The sequence below is a fragment of the Platichthys flesus genome, chromosome 11 (genome assembly GCF_949316205.1).
Source record: "Platichthys flesus chromosome 11, fPlaFle2.1, whole genome shotgun sequence".
NCBI lineage: Eukaryota > Metazoa > Chordata > Actinopteri > Pleuronectiformes > Pleuronectidae > Platichthys > Platichthys flesus.
In genome coordinates, this window is record NC_084955.1 from 26479288 (window position 1) to 26499956 (window position 20669).

At 45.9% G+C, this 20669-nt stretch overlaps 2 protein-coding genes and 1 long non-coding RNA gene across 3 annotated transcripts; 2 read left to right on the top strand and 1 right to left on the bottom strand.

Moving 5' to 3' along the window:
• Positions 1–922: 922 nt before the first annotated feature.
• myo1eb (myosin IEb) lies at positions 923–13325 on the top strand. Its single transcript, XM_062398338.1, has 27 exons — positions 923–1125; positions 2636–2773; positions 2875–2964; positions 3031–3125; positions 4334–4421; positions 4533–4622; positions 4706–4837; positions 4934–5068; positions 5163–5295; positions 5740–5936; positions 6030–6110; positions 6450–6536; positions 6620–6706; positions 7223–7390; positions 8797–8882; positions 9028–9109; positions 9243–9448; positions 9722–9866; positions 10101–10215; positions 10307–10476; positions 10546–10691; positions 11201–11347; positions 11487–11644; positions 11721–11795; positions 11882–12068; positions 12433–12608; positions 12829–13325. Exons 1-27 carry the CDS (start codon positions 1123–1125, stop codon positions 12903–12905), a joined length of 3294 nt encoding a protein of 1097 aa, XP_062254322.1. The 5' UTR covers positions 923–1122; the 3' UTR covers positions 12906–13325.
• LOC133964328 (uncharacterized) lies at positions 10819–11284 on the bottom strand. The gene is made up of 3 exons (XR_009923756.1): positions 11166–11284; positions 10981–11025; positions 10819–10945 (listed from the first exon to the last, which is right to left on the bottom strand). It is a non-coding gene; the product is annotated as an uncharacterized LOC133964328 (long non-coding RNA).
• A 497-nt stretch (positions 13326–13822) lies between the features above and the next one.
• On the top strand, positions 13823–20464 carry prune (prune exopolyphosphatase). The gene is made up of 9 exons (XM_062398343.1): positions 13823–13979; positions 14908–15015; positions 15151–15353; positions 15986–16170; positions 17005–17163; positions 17750–17841; positions 18496–18654; positions 18744–18834; positions 19064–20464. Exons 1-9 carry the CDS (start codon positions 13941–13943, stop codon positions 19291–19293), a joined length of 1266 nt encoding a protein of 421 aa, XP_062254327.1. The 5' UTR covers positions 13823–13940; the 3' UTR covers positions 19294–20464.
• The last annotated feature ends 205 nt before the right edge of the window (positions 20465–20669 follow it).

The window sequence follows — 20669 nt, forward strand, 5'->3', positions numbered from 1 at the left end:
AAGTCATTGAACATTTCAAGTTTCCTCAGTCTGTGATGATTTGGGGAGCCATGTCATCGGCTGGTGTTGGTCCTCTCTGTTTTATCAAGTCCAAAGTCAACGCAGCCGTCTACCAGGACTTTTTAGAGCACTTCATGCTTCCTCCCGCTGAGAAGGTTTATGGAGATGCTGATTTCATTTTCCAGCAGGACTTGGCTCCGGCCCACACTGCCAAAAGTACCAATACCTGGTCTAATGACCATGGTAGCCCTGTGCTTGATTGGCCAGCAAACTCGCCTGACCTGAACCCCATAGAGAATCTATACTTGTGACCTGAACCCCATAGAGAATCTACACTAGATTCTCTATGGGGTTCAGGTCAAGAGGAAGATGAGAGACACCAGACCCAACGATGCAGACGAGCTGAAGGCCGCTATCAAAGCCACCTGGGCTTCCATAACCCCTCAGCAGTGCCACAGACTGATGGCCTCCATGCCGCGCCGCATTGATGCAGTAAGTCATGCATAAGGAGCCAGACCAAGTATTGAGTGCATACAAATATGAGAATACTTTTCAGTAGGCTGACATTTCTGTAATACAAATCCTTTGTTTTATTGGTCTTATGTATTGTTCTAATTTTCTGAGATACTGAATTTGGGTTTTTTATTAGCTTTAAGCAATAATCATCCAAATTAAAAGAAATAAACGCTTGAAACATTTCACTCTGTGTGTAATGAATCCATATCATTTATTAGTTTCACTTTTGGGTTTGAAATATCGAAATAAAGAACAACTATCAGTGAAGTTACCTGAGAAAAGGCCTGTGGTCTGACGCCAGGGGGCAGCAGAGCTCCACGTGTGTTCCCCATCAGGACTTCATTACCCAAAGTTCCACAGGAAGGGGGAGGAGGCGGGGCTCTACCTGTCCACACCTGCGAAGAGTTTAGAGTCTGAAGAAAAACAGAATCAGAAACTGGAACATGTTCAGAGCTGCAGAACCGATCTGAGTCCACTGAACTGAACCATCTGATCCGGACTCACCTGGTCCAGGTTCAGTCTGAGTCCACCTGGATCCAGCTGAGACCGACTCAAGACTTCTCAACTTTTATCTGAGACCGGAAGTGAAGAGCAGGAGGCGCAAACATGGTGAGTTAACTTTTTATCTACACCGAGAAAAGACTAACAATAACCTGATCCTGGTCCCGGATCTGGTCATGGACCAGATCCTGATTGTGGTCCGGGAACTGATCCTGGACCTGGACTTGATTTCCAGTGAATCAGAATCAGACCTATTGCTGTTTTTTTGTTTTTAGAATCAGAAACAAGAGGATCTGAAAAAATGTAATTATCGTTGATTTAGAAAATAAAGATAGAAAATGTATAAATATATCAACAAAGAATCTGAGTGAAATAAAAATCAAATCAAAGTACCGACTATTACTAGGGGATCATCTAGTGACACTTTGACCTCTGTCAGAAGTTCTTGGCCCCCAGGGGCCCCTCAGGGGTGAGTATGGAAAGCGAACAGGTTCAAACATCATGATGCAAACAGACTCAGGCGTCCGTTTGTATCCACTCTGAAGTCTGTGCTTCATGCACCTGATTCATTTAACCAGGGGCCCCCAGATCACCAGGGGCCCCAGTCTCCTTTCTCCTGTCAGACTACGTACCTTATCAGGTCTCAGCCAATCAGAAGACAGCTGACTGAGCTGGAGGAGGAAGTTTCCTGTCGATCAATTTATTGATCATCAGATTTAAATCTGCAAGAAACACACACAGACAGACACACACACACAGACACATGCAGCGTGTCGAGGCGAACATGTCGGGGCGTCAACCTTCACTGATCCTCATCACGACAAGATCCCACAAGACTGAGGAATTCTGGGAATTCAGGAGGGGGCGTGTCCCACCAAACACACACAAAGTTTGAGACATTTAAAAAGTCTGGATCCCTCTGATCCACATCCTTCCTCCAAGTCAAAATCTGAGATGACTAACTAACTAACTTACTGACTAACTAACTAATTAACTAGGTAACTAACTGACTAAATAACTAACTGACTAACTAACAAACTAACTGACTAAATAAATAACTGACTAAATAACTAACTGACTAAATAACTAACTGACTGACTGACTGACTAACTTACTAAATAACTAGCTAACTAACTAAATAAATAAATAACTTACTGACTAACTAACTAAATAACTAACTTACTGACTAACTAACTAACTAACTGACTAAATAAATAACTGACTAAATAACTAACTAACTAACTGACTGACTGACTGACTAACTTACTAAATAACTAACTAACTAAATAAATAACTTACTGACTAACTAACTAAATAACTAACTAACTAAATAAATAACTTACTGACTAACTAACTAAATAACTAACTGACTAAATAACTTAGTGACCGACTAACTTACTAACTAACTAACTAACTAACTAACTTGACTGACTAAGTGGTGGAGCTTATAATGAACAAAACAATAAACAACAAATCAGATAATGGGTTGAAAACAGTTATTAATGAACTGTGTGTGTTTATGGTTGTGTATATGTCTGTGTGTGTGTTAGTGTGCGTGTGTGTCTAGCATGTGTGCGATTCCCAGACCAGGTGTGACTCTGTCTTTCTCCCCCCTCAGGGCAGTAAGGAGCATTACCATTGGCTGGCTCAGAATGTGAAGGTGAGCGGCGTGGACGACATGGTGCTTCTGTCCAAAATCAGCGAGGACGCCATCACTGACAACCTGAAGAAGAGATACATGGACGACTACATCTTTGTATCCTTACTGACTGTTATTAGTATTACATGACGAGGGACAGAATATCATATGTGATCAATCCCACCTGGTTCTGGTTCTGGTTCTTGACCCGTCGGCAGACCTACATCGGCGCCGTTCTGATCTCAGTGAATCCCTTCAAACAGCTTCCCTACTTCACTGAGCGGGAGGTGGAGCTGTACCAGGGAGCGGTAAGATAACCTATCGCAAAGTCACAGAATTTATGACATCATTAACCCCGCCCCTCCACCCCCCAGGCCCAGTATGAGAACCCCCCCCACATCTACGCATTGGCTGACAACATGTACAGAAACATGATGATTGACAGCGAGAACCAGTGCGTCATCATCAGGTAATCAACACACATGTGTGAAAGGGGCGGGCGATGTATGAGGTGAAACATCACACACACACACACGCACACACACACACACACACCCGGTTCAGTGATGAATGATAGAGACACAGAGGAGCAGTATATTACAGACAGGGATGTTAACAACTAACTCTAATAATTAGTGTTGGAACATGAAGACTGAAGGATGGAGACGCTTGTGATCCTCCATCATGTTGTATTTCCCTCTGACATTATCGTGTGTGCGGCAGGCTGCAATCCTCTGTCTGTCCATCAGGGGGCGGGTGATGGCTGTCAGACTGTGGCAGCGTCCATCGGCCTCTGGAGGACGGGTGCTATGGGAATATGGGGCCTCGGTTAAGGGACATCTGGTCCTGGTATAAGCAAAGAGACAGCTGTGTCTCTGTCCTCTGCATTAAGACAAACTGGTGGGTGCTGGACTTCTCCAGGTTCTCAAGGCACAGCCCGGGGAGGAGATTTTGATTTGGGACCCTCAGAACCGTATCCTCTCTCTTTCCGATGAGGTTCTATTGGCTCCATCAGAGCGTGACCTCTGGGGTCAGGGGAGGTTAGCAGCCAGGTTTAAGTATCTTTGGGTCTTACTCACGAGTGAGGAGAAGACGGAGTGAGGAGATTTGTGCAGCATCAGCCGTAATGTGGGCGTGGTACCAGAGTGCTGCGGTGAACAGGGAGCCGAGCCACGAGGCCGAGATAGAAGAAGAAAAAAAAAGATGCATTTATTCGTCCCAAACACAGACACACTCATGCAGGTAGGGAAATGTAATCTCTGCTTTTGACCCATCTGGTGCAGGACACACAGAGCAGTGAGCGACCATGTACGGCGCTTGGGGAGCAGATGTTGGGGGAGTAAGGTGCCTTGCTCAAGGGCACTAGACAGGGTAGGGAGACTCTTGGATTTTTGGACAGATCAATCCAGGTTCGTCTTTTGTTGTCTCTCCGTGGAGTCGAACCAGAGACCTTCTCTGCCCATAGTCCAAGTTTCTACCACTAGACCACCACCTCTCCAAATAGGGCGACCTCGGGGTAGAGCTCCTTCAGGTCAGGGGAGTCGACTGAGGTGGTTCAGGCCTCGGATCACGAGGAGTCTTTCATTGGAGCTTCATCCGTCACAAGCCACTGAGAGGAGCCCAGAGCTCCACCCAGAACTCACTCATGAATCTGTGTTTGAATCCTTGTTGTCTCAGCGGTGAGAGCGGAGCTGGAAAAACTGTGGCAGCCAAATATATAATGAGCTACGTGTCCAAAGTGTCTGGAGGAGGAGACAAAGTACAGGTCTGTACACAATGTTCCTCAGACTAATAGTCAAAGTACATTTTGGAGTATTGATTGGTACACAGTACCATGTTTGACTTGCTGCTGAGGAACATGTGACTGTGTGTGCAGCATGTCAAAGACATCATCCTGCAGTCCAACCCCCTGCTGGAGGCCTTCGGTAACGCCAAGACTGTCCGCAACAACAACTCCAGCAGATTTGTGAGTAAATGTATAAATGTCAACACAAACAGATGTGAAGAGAAACAGATGTTTACAGCAACAGATCTGTCTCCTCCTCTCAGGGTAAATACTTTGAGATCCAGTTTAGTCGGGGCGGAGCTCCTGATGGAGGAAAGATCTCCAACTTCTTGTTGGAGAAAAGTCGAGTTGTTTCACAGAATGAAGGAGAAAGAAACTTCCACATCTACTACCAGGTACTTCATCATGTTCTTCATCATGTTCTTCATCATGTTCTTCATCATGACCTCACTGTGACCTCAGTGTTACTTTACTGTGAACTTTGCCCTCAGCTGTTGGAGGGGGCGAGTGGGGAGCAGAGGGAGAACCTTGGGGTCACGACCCCTGACTACTACAGCTACCTCAATCAATCAGGAACCTACACAGTGGAGGACGTCAACGATAAGAAGGAGTTCTGCGACACTATGGTCTGTGGACCTGTCTGTCTGTCTGTTGACCTGTCTGTTAAACTGTCTGTCTTTTGAACCTGTCTGTCTGTTTGTCAACCTGTCTGTCCTGCAGGGGGCGATGTCTGTTGTGGGTCTGTCTGTGGAGGATCAGGATTCAGTTCTTCAACTCGTTGCAGCAATTCTTCATCTGGGAAACATCAGTTTCAGAGAAGAAAACAACTACGCTGTGGTAGAAAGTCAGGACTGTAAGATCTGCAACTACTCTCTACATGGATCTCATGATCTCATGATCTCATGTTCTTATGATCTCATGATCTCATGTTCTTATGATCTCATGATCTCATGTCCTCATGTTCTCATGATCTCATGTTCTCATGATCTCATGATCTCATGTTCTTATGATCTCATGTTCTTATGATCTCATGATCTCATGTCCTCATGATCTCATGATCTCATGTTCTCATGATCTCATGTTCTTATGATCTCATGTTCTTATGATCTCATGATCTCATGTTCTCATGATCTCATGTCCTCATGATCTCATGTTCTCATGAACTTATGTTCTCATGATCTCATGATCTCATGATCTCATGATCTCATGTTCTCATGATCTCATGTCCTCATGATCTCATGTTCTCATGAACTTATGTTCTCATGATCTCATGATCTCATGTTCTTATGTCTCTCAGTCCTGGCGTTCCCGTCCTTCCTCTTGGGGATCTCTCAGGACGGTCTTTGCAGTAAACTGACCAGCAAGATTATGGACAGTAAGTGGGGCGGGAAGACCGAGTCTATCTCCGTCACGCTGAACACAGAGCAGGCGTGTTTCTCCAGAGACGCTCTGTCCAAAGCTCTGTACGCCCGACTCTTCGACTTCCTTGTCGATGTCAGTTTAACTCTCTGCTCTCACTTTACGTCAGATTTCACATCCTGTCATTCTACACATCACTTTATTGTTTTATTTCTGTGTGTGTGTCAGTGCGTTAATAAAGCCATCCAGAAGGACCAGGAGGAGCTGAACATCGGAGTGCTTGACATCTACGGCTTTGAGATCTTCCAGGTAGTTACCGCTACCTTCTGTACTTCAATGGTTCACCTATGATATCAATTCACTAACCCTTAATCTAGATCGAGTTAATCTAGACCGAGTTAATCTAGACCTGCACTAGCCTAACCACTGCCTCTAGGTTAATCTGACTCAATAACTCCTCTTTTTTAGTTCCTGCCTTCTGCCTTTAGGGCTAATGAACAGCATTCTGGGAAATTGAGGAAATCAAATCGGATGGATGATGAAAGTGAAATCTGTTTGGGTGGTGACCTCTGCTGGTGAAAGCAGGTAGTGACCGATGAATTATATTGTTATTATTTGATTATTGTTCTGTGTTTTTTTTTTTCTCAGAAAAATGGCTTTGAACAGTTCAGCATTAACTTTGTCAACGAGAAGCTGCAGCAGATTTTCATTGAACTGACTCTAAAGGCCGAACAGGTGACGCATCGTGACATCATCGATCGTTCTGTCAATCATTTCTCTCCTGTACGTCATGTCGCCGTGTTGTTCTGCGTCTGTAGGAAGAATATGTTCAGGAGGGAATCAAATGGACGCCCATCGAGTATTTCAACAATAAAGTGGTGTGTGACCTCATCGAGTCCAAACTGGTGAGTCGGCCAATCATTGAACAGACGGTGCTCAGAAAAAAAACCAATGGAAGTAGTTTGAAGATCTGAACGGTAGAAATGAAGAAAGAAACTAGAATGTTTATTTATAAAGGGGTTGTTTTGTGTTAATCTATAAATATGGAAATACATTTTACATGACTGGGCAGCTGATGCTCTGAAGGGTGAGCGAGTCGTCCACTAACCGGAGGGTCACAGGTTCAATACCTCATCTCCCCATTGTGCCCAAGTGTCCATGGGCCAGACCCTCTCTCTCTCCACATTGAGTCTGGTTCTTTCTTCCAGTTCAACAGTCAGAGCTGCTCATTGTGGGAACTGTAGGTTTCTCTAGAACTTCATGGACCTTGATTTGTAAAGAACCTTGATGTATATTATGATTTGATGATTATCAAAAATAATTGAGTTAAAAAAGTTCTTAAACCAGCCACTTTAGTTTTAAATATGACTCACATTGCCTCCCCATCACCACACTGTGGTGACCCTCTCATAATCTCCCAGAATCCTCCTGGGATCATGAGCATCCTGGACGATGTGTGTGCGACGATGCACGCCAAAGGGGAGGGGGCGGATCAGACCCTGCTGCAGAAGCTCCAGGGACAGATCGGAGCTCACCAGCACTTCAGCAGCTGGAACAGAGGGTTCGTGGTCCACCACTACGCTGGGAAGGTACCAGTCCACCAGTCCATCTGTCTCAGTTCACCAGTCCATCTGTCTCTGTTCACCAGTCCACCTGTCCATCTGTCTCAGTTCACCAGTCCATCTGTCCATCTGTCTCTTTTCACCAGTCCATCTGTCTCTTTTCACCAGTCCATCTGTCTCTGTTCACCAGTCCATCTGTCTCTGTTCACCAGTCCATCTGTCTCTGTTCACCAGTCCATCTGTCAATCTGTCTCAGTTCACCAGTCCATCTGTCTCTGTTCACCAGTCCATCTGTCTCTGTTCACCGGTCCACCTGTCCATCTGTCTCAGTTCACCAGTCCACCTGTCTCTGTTCACCAGTCCATCTGTCTCTGTTCACCAGTCCATCTGTCCATCTGTCTCTGTTCACCAGTCCATCTGTCTCTGTTCACCAGTCCATCTGTCCATCTGTCTCTTTTCATCAGTCCATCTGTCTCTGTTCACCAGTCCATCTGTCTCTGTTCACCAGTCCATCTGTCTCTGTTCACCAGTCCATCTGTCCATCTGTCTCTGTTCACCAGTCCATCTGTCCATCTGTCTCTTTTCACCAGTCCATCTGTCCATCTGTCTCAGTTCACCAGTCCACCTGTCTCTGTTCACCAGTCCATCTGTCTCTGTTCACCAGTCCATCTGTCCATCTGTCCATCTGTCTCAGTTCACCAGTCCATCTGTCTCAGTTCACCAGTCCATCTGTCCATCTGTCTCTTTTCACCAGTCCATCTGTCTCTGTTCACCAGTCCATCTGTCTCTGTTCACCAGTCCATCTGTCTCTGTTCACCAGTCCATCTGTCAATCTGTCTCAGTTCACCAGTCCATCTGTCTCTGTTCACCAGTCCACCTGTCCATCTGTCTCTGTTCACCAGTCCATCTGTCTCTTTTCACCAGTCCATCTGTCTCTGTTCACCAGTCCATCTGTCTCTGTTCACCAGTCCATCTGTCTCTGTTCACCAGTCCATCTGTCCATCTGTCCATCTGTCTCAGTTCACCAGTCCATCTGTCCATCTGTCTCTTTTCACCAGTCCATCTGTCTCTGTTCACCAGTCCATCTGTCTCTGTTCACCAGTCCATCTGTCTCTGTTCACCAGTCCATCTGTCTCTTTTCACCAGTCCATCTGTCTCTGTTCACCAGTCCATCTGTCTCTGTTCACCAGTCCATCTGTCCATCTGTCTCTGTTCACCAGTCCATCTGTCTCTGTTCACCAGTCCATCTGTCTCTGTTCACCAGTCCATCTGTCTCTGTTCACCAGTCCATCTGTCAATCTGTCTCTGTTCACCAGTCCATCTGTCTCTGTTCACCAGTCCATCTGTCTCTGTTCACCAGTCCATCTGTCTCTGTTCACCAGTCCACCTGTCCATCTGTCTCTGTTCACCTGTCAATCTGTTTTCCTGTGCAGGTGTCATATGATGTCAGTGGTTTCTGTGAAAGGAACAGAGACGTTCTCTTCACTGACATCATAGAGCTGATGCAGAGCAGTGAATTGTAAGTATTGAGGACGTATGTGACCTGCGGGACATACCTGTCCTCTGGAGATCTACTTGTCCCTTTTAAAACATATCTGACATATTGTGTGAAGGTTCCGACCCTGTGTTCGAATCAAGTTGGTGTGTGTTGTGTTTGTGCTCAGTCCGTTCATCAGAGGCTTGTTCCCTGAGAACCTGGAGGCAGAGAAGAGAGGACGTCCGTCCACCGCCAGCAGCAAGATCAAGGTGAGACAGTGTGATAGAACTGAATAGATCTCACAGCTTAGTCACCACCAGGGAGCGCTATCACTGCAGATAAATAAAAACAACCTAAAGTAACATTAACAATCAACAACACAACGCTGGGCTGGTCTTTCAGAAACAAGCCAACACTCTGGTCCAGACCCTGATGAAGTGCACGCCTCACTATATCCGCTGCATCAAACCCAACGAGACCAAACGACCTCGGGACTGGGAGGACGTCAGGGCCCGACACCAGGTGGAGTACTTGGGCCTCCGAGAGAACATCCGAGTCCGCCGGGCTGGGTATGCCTACAGACGGATCTTCAAAAAGTTCCTGCAGAGGTCAGTGCTCAAACACTACAACACCCCACAAAGCGTCCTGCTGCTTCCAATACAAAATTCACTTCAGCTAAACTTGATCTGAAGCCATCATCTATGAGGCGAATCCTCTGAGGGCCGTGGAGCTGGAGGAGACGGGTTTAATCTGATCAGGGTCGCAACACACATTATGTGAAGACACTTTACATAGTAGCACAATTATAGACAAACACAACAGCTCCCACAACGAGAGAAGCATTCGTCACTAACAGAACAACAAACCTCAATGTGCTGCAGGTATGCCATCCTCACCAAAGAGACTTGGCCTCAATGGAAGGGTGACGAGCGCAAAGGAGTCCTGCACCTCCTCAACTGTGTGAACATGGACCAGGACCAGTTCCAGCTTGGCAAGGCCAAGGTCTTCATCAAAGCTCCGGAGTCGGTATGAAACATTAATGAACAGGAAGTGTTTCATCCCATGGTAAAGTTTCAAAATAGAAACTGAGACTCAGGAGAGAAAACAAGTCGTCCGTGATCGAGACAATGAACCTTCGATTGTCCCTGATGATGAACGAGCTGAAGTTCTACATGAGGACCAGAACCTCAGAACTGTCCTGAACTAGACTGTCTGGTTCTGTGGTTCAGTTTGAAATGTTTCTGTGGTTTTTCTCTGCAGCTCTTCCTGCTGGAGGAGATGAGAGAGAGGAAGTACAATGGTTACGCTCGGGTCATCCAGAAGGCGTGGCGCAAACACATCGCCGTCCGCAAGCACGTGAAGATGAGGGAGGAAGGTCAGCCGGTTGTCCACGATGTGATTAGGAATCAGCTTGACCGGTTTGTACGGAACGTTCTCTTTAATCAACGATGAGGCCTGTCTTCCAGCGTCCGATGTCCTGCTGAACAAGAAGGAACGTCGCAGAAACAGCATCAACAGAAACTTTGTGGGCGACTACATCGGAACGGACAACCATCCCGAGATCAGACAGTTCGTCGGCCGCCGAGAGAGGATCGACTTTGCTGACGTGGTGGTGAAATATGACAGAAGATTCAGGGTAAGAAGTCAGGAAGAGTCTGTTTTGTTTCCAACACGACGCCCACCTGACCTCGGTTCTGTCCCACAGACGGTGAAACGAGACCTAATCCTGACTCCAAAGTTCCTGTACCTGATTGGTCGAGAGAAAGTGAAACAGGGTCCAGATAAAGGTCAGATCCAGGAAGTTCTCAAGAGGAAGATTGAGCTCAACAAGATCCAGTCTGTTTCGCTGAGGTACAGAACCAGAATGAGGTCCTGGGTAGAACTAGAACCAGCAACAGCAGCAGAAAGAAAATCAGAACAAGGAGTGGTACTAGAAGTAGAATCAGAACCAGAACTACAAAAAGTACGAGGATGTGAAGTGAGAACAGAAGCGGGATAAGAATGTAACCCTGGATTAGATCTAAAAGTAGATCCAGAACAAGTCTCTGTCTGTCTCTCACCTGTCTGTCTCTGTCTGTCTCTCACCTGTCTGTCTCTGTCTGTCTCTGTCTGTCTCTGTCTGTCTCTGTCTGTCTCTCACCTGTCTGTCTCTCACCTGTCTGTCTCTGTCTGTCTCTGTCTGTCTCTGTCTGTCTCTGACCTGTCTGTCTATGTCTGTCTCTGTCTGTCTCTGTCTGTCTCTGTCTGTCTCTGTCTGTCTCTCACCTGTCTGTCTCTGACCTGTCTGTCTATGTCTGTCTCTGTCTGTCTCTGTCTGTCTCTGACCTGTCTGTCTATGTCTGTCTCTGTCTGTCTCTCAGCTCTCTGCAGGATGACTTCTTCGTCGTTCATGAGGAAGAGTATGACAGTGTTCTTCAGAGCATCTTTAAAACGGAATTCCTCAGTTTACTCGTCAAACGTTTTCATGAGAAAACTGAGAGGAAGCTTCCTCTGAAATTCAACAACCTGTGAGTCACAGTTTGAAATGACTAACAAACTGAAAACTGGCTCAATCAATTACTAAACCAACTAATTCAAACCCTTCACCTGAAATACAAACTCATAATCGCTGATTTAAACCTGATCAAAGAAGTTTCCTGTCTGCAGTCTGGAGTTTAAGGTGAAGAAGGGGGGCTGGGGTCCGTTCAGCTCTGCAGGATCCCGACAGATCCAGTTCCAGGCGGGTCAGGGGGACGAGGCGGTCCTGAAGCTCAGCGGAAAGGTGCTGCAGGTGTCCATTGGACCGGGTCTGCCCAAGAACTCACGTAAGTACTGACCCGAGTCAGTCATCGACACATTGATGAGTTGCTCCTTGTCACTTTCTGTCTGTTTGATCTGTAGGACCGACAAGGAGGGACAACCGAAAGAGCCGCTACATGGGGAACCAGGCTCCACCCAGCAACCAGTACAACTCAGGTAAAACAACATGATAACAAAAAATGTTTTCAAAGTAAAACGTCACCTGATGGTTTCAATACTGGTTTAAATTGTTCTTTTCTCAGCGTCTCACTCAAGAGGGGGAAGAGCGCCCAGAGGTCCCACCTCCTCCAGGGGCTCCCTGCTGAGGCAGCAGTCTAGCATGGAGCAACCCAGTCTGCCCCGCCTCCAGAGTCAGCGCCGCCCCAGCAACCACGCCCCCAAACAATCCGACATGGGCTTCATGGAGGTCCCTGAACAGGGCGCTGCAGGGTGAGACCTCTGGGAGCAACCTGGTTTAACCTGAGCAACCAGGGTCACCAGTAACCAGTGCAACCAGTGTAAAACTAGTGTCACTGCTACAACCACTAATATAACAGATTTAACTCATGTCTTCAGTGAGGGTCAGGTAATCAGTAGCTGATCCAGTAGTTTTACTGGATCAGTACAGAACCAGTATAACCAGAAGTGACCCGCTGAGCCAGCAGCTGTTCATCAACCTTCCTGAGTTCTTGTGTTGGTTCTATGTTCTGTTGCATTCCATCCTGAAACATTGTCAGATCTATTATCCCTGCTGCAGGCTGTCTCTGCTACACTGTAAATACATGTTGCTGTAATACCTGGGTGTTGCCTGCAGGCTGCAGCGACGCCGTTCAAAGGAGGTGAAGCCTCTTCCTGGAGCAGGTCGACCTAAACCTGCTCCCAGACCGAAGCCCCGGAGTCCTCAGTGCCGAGCTCTGTACGCCTACGACGCCCAGGACACAGACGAGCTCAGCTTCAACACTGATGATGTCATCGACATACTCACTGAAGGTATAGCCGCTTCCACAGACTGTAAAAAAAGATGGACAACAGGACACCTCCTGGCACCGGGCTCATTTGAGATAGTTCTCAGACTGCTGGTCTAAGTCCGACTGCTACCTGCACACTCGATCTCAGACTCACCCCTGGTCTCTGACTCGCTGTTGAACTCTTGTACTCAAACTTCTTCTCAGTCTTGGATTCGTCCTCAAGTGTTTGTGTATGTCCTCAGATCCGTCTGGTTGGTGGTTTGGCCGGTTGCGAGGCAGAGAGGGAATGTTTCCTGGAAACTACGTGGAGAAGATCTAGACTTGGTCTCTCGGGTCAAAGGTCAACGGAGCTCAACACATGGAATAGGGAACAGCTGATGACTGAATGTGATGACATCATTCATAAATACAACAAAATGTTTGAGACAGTCCTCATCCTCAGAGGTCAGAGGTCAACTGTGACGTCCGTCTCTGTGCAGACGCAGCTCAGCAGTCTGTGTCCAGTGAGAACAGCACCCCCAACAGGCTGCAGTGTTCATTACAGGCAACAATAGCCTCTCACATTAAAACTTCAACAGAGAACAATAAAAACTGCTTTTATCCGTTTGATTGAAAAATAAAGTTTCTACATGTAAAACTGCTCAGATCAGATTTTGAACCCGACTTGAATTTTGTTTCAGCTCAGAGATCAGCTGACTCTGGAACAGCCAATGAAAACAAACCTCAGAGAAGATTTGAATATGATTCATTCGTTTTAATAAATGATCAACAACTACATTTCCCAGGGCTCTGCAGGATGGAGCTGCCTTCACTGACTGATGGAAAGAAGTTTATTTTACGATTGTAAGGAAACAGTATTAGATCAGTTACATTTTGACTGTTTAAGTGTTTTGGAGGCAGAAGCAGAATCTAACATTCTGATGAAATTTGTCATTTACTATAGAATTTTTCTAAAGAACACAGGTCTGTACCTGAACAAGTCATTATTACATATCTTAAAGAAATTACTTCATGTTACGAGAACATGAAGGAAACGGGTTTTTAAATTAAACAATTTAATGTCATTAAAGATTTGAGTTTTCTTTTCTTTTAAATATTAATATTTCCCGGAAGCTTTCTGATTTAAACTTTATTTTTTTATATAATTGTAATTGCACAAGAACATATGATAAATCCTGTCCAGTTCATGTTTACCATGCTGCAATAAACTCTCGTATGTCCGAGGTTTGTATGTGTCCTTGAAGGCGTCATAACCTTTTACCCGCTATGTTAGCGACACACACGAGCTTAGGTTGAAGTGACCGGAGCCGCTAGCTGCTAGCTGCATCAGCTAGCTGCTAACTGCTAAAGGGAGATGGAGGAGTTTCTGTCGGGCTGTCGCCGAGCCGTGCAGGTAAGCCCCCCCCCCCCCACACACACACACACACCCCCTGTCTTTATTAGCCTGTTAGCTCAGGTTATGAAGCTCCCAATGCTTGCCTGACTTCCGGTCAGTTACGCCTTTCAGAATAAACTTCCGGTCATTAAAGAATGTGATTAAAAGATGTGTTCGACTTGGTCTGACTGATCCTCTGACGTCACCTTGTACTTCTCGTAGCGTCAGTGACGACCAGCATGCATCATGTTGAGAGAGAGCTGATCAGGGCCGCATCAAGTCGAAGCACACAACGTGATGGTCATGTGATTTATATGATTGTCATGTGATCGTCATGTGAGTTTATCATATTAATCAAACTCAAAGAACCTTCATCCTCAACATCAGGGCATCTTGTCCTTTGCTCTTTTTTTGCAAATTTAGGTTGGTTCAATTTGATTTTCTTTTTAAAATCAAACAAACATCCAAACCTTTACAATCTAAGAACGAGTTCCCAGTTTCCGGAAGCTGTGTCTGGTTCTGAACCGATAGAGTCGGATCAGGTCTCGTTTTAACTCTGAGTCCTGAGTGTGAGCGTCTCATGTTGAACATGTGGACGAGTCCCTTTCATGATGTTTCAAGGAGTCTGATAAACTTAGGAATCAAACCAGCACCCAGTGACTTCCTGGTCAGGTCCTGAGAACCAGTGATGAGTGAGTGGTAGTTCCAGTGAGAGCCCAGTGGAGGAGGACACAGAAGCTCCAGCTCGGTACAAACCAGCTGCAGCTTCTGATCTGATCCCAGAGCAGCTGAGACCAGAGGAACTCTGTGTTTCAGTCACTGAGCGGCTGCTTCACGTCCACGAGCTCTGATCTCACTGCGTGTGTCTGAGCGAGGGAGTGGGGGGGTTATTGTTTGGCTCACGTGTTCCGTGTTGAAACGGTGTGTCGTGGTTTTCCTCCTGCAGGTGAACACGGAGCAGCCGGGTCCTGGGTTCCACGTGGTTCTGGGGAATGAGGCGTGTGATGTAGACTCCGTGGTGTCCGCCCTGGCCTATGCCTACTTCCTGTCCAAGGTGAGATCAGTCTGTTGATCACTTCCTGTCAGTTTTCCACATTAACAAGCCTACATTTGAAAGAAAGCCTTTATTGTGAAGACTGGAGGCTGTTCACAGTGACTGACAGGAAGTGGACCCTCCTCTCTCTCTCAGACTTTGCCCAGTGAAATGCTCGCTCTCCCTGTGATGAACATCCGTCAGTCGGAGCTGCTGCTGCGTTCAGATGTCGTCTTCCTGCTGCGTCAAACTGGTTTGTCTCCAGACGTCCTGATGTTCCGAGACCAGCTCGACCTCCGAGTCCTGCACCGAGACGGACGCCTGCGGCTGACACTGGTCGACCACAACGTCTTACCCAGGTAAACAACAACATGTGACAGGTAAACAACAACATGTGACAGGTAAACAACAACATGTGACAGGTAAATTAACTAAAAAACTTTAAAATAAGGTTCGCAATTCATAAATCAATCAATCAAACGATTAATCGATGATGTCGAATCATGACTCCGGATCGTTCCTCTCACTCGAACCCTGATGTCCTGACTGTGCGCGTCATGTCTCGTGTTGTGTAGCGGGTTGTGTAGCGGGTTTTAATTAGTGTCTGATAAACTCTAGAGAATCAAACAAACACAAAGTAAACATCAGTCCTGTATGTGTCCTAATAACCTGTGAGCACTGTTTATTGTTAAAGTGTAACTCCAGGACAACAGAAGGGGAATTTAAAGTTTTGGATGCACATTTGATCATTTTTATCATATAAAATATTTCATCAATATCGTTTAAAATCATTTTCAGTGTGTTTCCTGTCGCGATACGATCGCTGCAGGGCGCCTCAGCCTCCGGTGTGACCCGCACAGAGGTTAAACATGGGGGTGGATGGGAGCCAGCTGTTATTTGAGGCTTGGTGCTGCGCTGAGGCGTCGCTTTGGCGTCCGGTGTGAACCCGGCGTTAGACTTGTTCATGAGCACACCTGTCTCTCTCCTACAGTTCAGACAGTGACCTGGAGGGGGCAGTGGTGGAGGTGATCGACCATCACCTGTTGGAGAGAGAGCCCTCTGCCTCTTGTCCTGTTGTTGTGGAAACAGTGGGATCCTGCGCTACCTTGATAACCGAACGTATCGTCAAGAAAGCTCCACAGATCCTAGACCAGCAACTCGCTCAGCTGCTCTACGGTAAACAGCTATGTGTGTGTGTGTTTTTTATTGTGTTGTAATGGTGTCCGCTGATGGTGGACTATGATCACAACAAGACTTCTTGATATAAAACATGTCTCCTCAAATCTTAACCGCTAACTGGAAGTTGTCAAAGGTCATAATCAGGTCGTGGGTGGGAGGAGCTTTCCCTGGAAGGAGAAGTAGTCAGGTTTTCAGGTGGTGTTGAGACCTCCACTGAGAGACGTCAGTCAGACAGAGACTCCTGCTGCTACCTGTGTTTCAGATCGGGGGAAAGAGAGGATTAGTTTGTGTCATCAGCATAGAAGAGAGGTCTAGAAGGATGAGGACAGAGGACAGAGGACAGAGAGGCTGCTCTAGCAGTGTGAAGCTGCTCAGAGACAAGGAGGACAGTCCCAGTTGAACGACCTTGAAACCAGACTGGTGAGGGTCAAGAAGGTTGTTCTGGTGGAGAGAGGAGGAGAGTTGAGTCGGAGGTCACCAAGGTAAGAAGTTGATTGGAAAAGATGAAGAACAGCTTTTTGGGTTCAAAAATGAGGATTGAATTCTAGTTTGGTAAAAAGAGCTTTTGGCTGCAGAAGCAGAGAGAGAGAGAGAGGAGAAGAGAGAAAGAGAGAGAGAGGAGGTCGTCAGGGTGTCTAGATTTTCACTGTTTGCTTTGTGATGCTCGATAGTGGATCGGTCGACTCGAGCACCAAAATGAAAAAGTTAGTCTGGAGCCCAATTTGAGACAAACTGTGATTTGTGAATATGGGTCATACAGCTACAACTTGATAGATTGATTGTTTGTGTGTGTGTGTGTGTGTGTGTCTGTGCGTGTTTGTGTGTGTGCAGCGGCCGTGGTGCTGGACTGTGTCAACATGGCTCCTGCTGCAGGGAAAGTGACTCCTAAAGACAGTCAGTACGCCTCCATGTTGGAGAATCGTTTCCCTACTCTGCCACCAAGGGGCGCTCTCTTCCAGGCGCTGCAGAACGCCAAGTTTGACGTCTCAGGTGAGATCTGAACAGAGCAGAACATTACTGACGTCTACATATGTCACATTTATTCTATTTCATTTAGTATTTATTACAGTAGTTCCAATATTTGTACGCATTTTAAAGTATTTGTCATGTGTCATGTGAGGAGGGGTGAAGTTTTTGAGTCCACAAAACACTTCTGTAGTTTCAGGGGTAAACCGAATAGCAGCTGAATCCAATTCAACATATTAGTGACTTATATTCAGACGTACGAAAACAGCCGTCAGAAATGCTAACGTGCACTAGCTTAGCCACTTCCGGTGGACTTTAGATGTTAAACATCGTCGAAATTAACTCGTTTCGAGTAGAATGTGAATTTCGGGGCTTGTGGACACATGGATGAAACCACAGGAGCAGATTGGAGGCGTGCTATGTTTTTTACTGTTGCTTTTTTTGCGTCTGAAGATAAGTCACTAATATCTACAGTTGTATTGTATTCGGCTGCTGAACCGTGGACATGACTCAAACACTTCACCCTCCCTCATCGGCATCGATAATGTATGAATTATAGAAGTATTTATTTCCCTATATTTAAGTATTTATTGCAGTATTTTGTCCTTAGGTCTGAACACTGAACAGATGTTGTTGAAGGACATGAAAGCTGTTTCAGGAAGTTTGAATGTTGCTGTTTCTGTTCTCTACATCCCACTGGAGGTCAGTACACTGTACTGCATACTGTACTACACTGTACTGCATACTGTACTACACTGCACACTGTACTTGACTGTACTGAATACTACACTGCACACTGTTCTACACTGTACTGCATACTGTACTACACTTTACTGCACACTGTACTGCATACTGTACTACATTTTACTGCAGACTGTACTACACTTTACTGCACACTGTACTACACTGTACTGCATAATGTACTACACTTTACTGCACACTGTACTACACTGTAGTGCCTACTGTACTTCACTATACTGAATACTGCGTACACAGATGGGTCATAGCAGAAAACAAATTTCCCCCCTTGTATGTCGTGCATGTGAGTGTGTGCATGTGTGTGTGTGCATGTGTGTGTGTGCATGTGTGTGGGACCAATAAAGTGTATCTGTATCTCAAGGGTTACAGTGCAATTCTTCTTCTTCATCTTCTTCTTACTGCACTGCATATTAGTCTACACTGTACTACACTATACTGCATCCTGCACTGCATTCTGTACTACACTGTACTGCATACTGTACTACATTGTACTGCATACTGAACAACACTGTTCCCTCGGCACCATTGTAAATGAGGGTCTTATTCCTCAATGTGTTTTCCGAGGCTGTTCAACCCTTGTGTACACGTGTGTGTTAGGAGTTCCTGCAGAGGGCGGAGTTGGAGGCGGAGCTCTCAGGTTTCTGTCAGAGGTTGGGATTTGATTTGTTGCTGATGATGACCATCTCCTTCACTGAGAGAAAAGAGCCAATCAGAGAGCTCGCTATGTTCAGCCACAACTGCACCTGCAGTCAACAGGTAAACATGATCAGACAAATTGTCTTGACTGAAGTTGTTTGTGTTTGCGTTGCCATGACAATCACAGCCCTGCTGTCCAACCTCCTCAGATGAGCCAATACCTGGAACAGGCTCGTAACCCCGCCCTCAACCTCTGTCCAATCAGCAGCCCCCACCCTCACATCACAGCCTATCAACAAGGTAACCTGTCCCTGGCTGACATCCAACGTTTCAATAGTAACAGTTGTGACACTGTAAACAATAATGACAAAAGTTAACTGGATAAAAAGATGTGATGACAAAGGTCAAAGGTCACTGCTCATACTAAAAAAGATGCTGTGACCTGATTGGTCGATGGAGGCGGAGTTTGAATGGTTGCTTTAGATTCTGATTGATCGATTTCTACTGAAATATAATTTGTTAAATCCAGGAAACACGTTGGCGTCTCGTAAGAAGCTCCTCCCCATCGTGAAAGCTTTCCTGAAGGAGCTGGACGGAGACGGGCTCCTGGGAAATGTGGAAGAGGAGGAGTCTCGGGTCCCCCCCACTCCAATGAACAGTCTGGTGGACGGCTGTCCCCTGGATGACGGCCTGCCGCACATCAGCACTCAGGACCTGATGGAGAAGGTCAGCAAGATGGCCGACAGGGGAGGGAACTGACCTCTGACCTCAGCTGAGTCTGACACCAGACCCAAAGGGGCCAGCTTCAGGGAATAATAATAATAAAGATTATTAAACAACTGATGCATTGATAATAACAACTAACCCTTAACATTTCTGAGGTTTTCTGTTTGTTAAAGCTGCCAGTGGAAGTTTTGACTTTACTTCATAGCCAACACTATTCTTACGTTAGCATAATGAAAACACACTTGTTGGCCTAAATCAGCATGCTAACCAGCTAGCTTCGGCCTGTTGTCTACCAACCAACTGAGACCGCTTTCAGAGACAACCAACATAATGAACCTTAAATGAACAACCCACTGTTTCTACTCAATCAACTGAGACACGAATGTGAGGCGTTTTGGACCGTGGGAACTTGTCCTGTTTGCTACCATGGAGCAGCGTACAGATGTTCATAGGTTATTTCAGAAATACAAGTCAGTCCATCTCAACCTCCGTCTCTGCTGCCCCCTTCAGGCCCTTAGAGTGAGCGTTCCTTCTCTTTGTTCTCTCATGTAAAATCGTTCTCCTACAGGAAGTCGTCCTGTCTGAACATGCAGCAGTTCCAGAAAGCTGGGGAACGTTCACATGGTTAGCATGCATTAAGCCCTATCCATGCTTCTGCGTTGAAGCTACATCGTAACATATAGCATGTGTACGCACGTGTAGGCGCTGAGCCCTACGCCGTACTCTGATATGCTCCTCCCAAAAAGTGTAATTATGCGTCAAAGCGACGCAACCACAAGAGCTGTGATTGGTCTGCTAGCTAGCATCACCAGAAGGCTCGCCGCCGCTTGGACGCATCTTTTTTTATTTTGTTGCAGTTCTTCAAGAATAAGTAATTGCTCTTCAACATCAATCAGCTCCAACACGATCCTTTAAGTAACACTCGCCATTGCTATGTGCGTACCTGCAGCATGGCTACGTCGCAGAAGCATGAATTGGGCTTGAGCTCGGATTACTTACTTCAGTATGTAAACGTCACTGTTGCCCTGAACCCCATTCAGAAAACAGTCAGATCAATTAAGTTTCGTTTGATCGTCTGTATGAACAAATAATGCTTGAATATTGGTATTGTAAAGAAGTTTTATTAATCAGTGATTAAATGATTCAACAAAATGAAATCATTTGTCCACAGTCCCAATATCAATAAAGATTTTATTACACAGTTGGCATCTGTCATGTGTCAGATTGTGTTTTAAGGTGGAACCATGTTTCTGTCACTTTAAGACACATGAAAAATTAAAATTGTTTCTCAAACAATTAAAAACACATGTCCCCGGATTGAAGGGTTGGAGAGACTTTTATTGTGAAACAGGAAGAGGAAATGATTAGTTTGCAGTAACAGGAAGTTACTTATGTTTCTTCTGACAGGT

Coding starts and splice junctions, on each gene's coding strand:
- myo1eb (XM_062398338.1), top strand. Junction 4,422..4,532: donor GAGGAGGAGACAAAGTACAG/GTCTGTACACAA, acceptor CTGTGTGTGCAG/CATGTCAAAGACATCATCCT. Junction 9,867..10,100: donor TCATCAAAGCTCCGGAGTCG/GTATGAAACATT, acceptor TTTTCTCTGCAG/CTCTTCCTGCTGGAGGAGAT.
- prune (XM_062398343.1), top strand. CDS start 13,941: ATGGAGGAGTTTCTGTCGGGCTGTCGCCGAGCCGTGCAG. Junction 15,016..15,150: donor ATGCCTACTTCCTGTCCAAG/GTGAGATCAGTC, acceptor TCTCTCTCTCAG/ACTTTGCCCAGTGAAATGCT. Junction 18,835..19,063: donor CATCACAGCCTATCAACAAG/GTAACCTGTCCC, acceptor TGTTAAATCCAG/GAAACACGTTGGCGTCTCGT.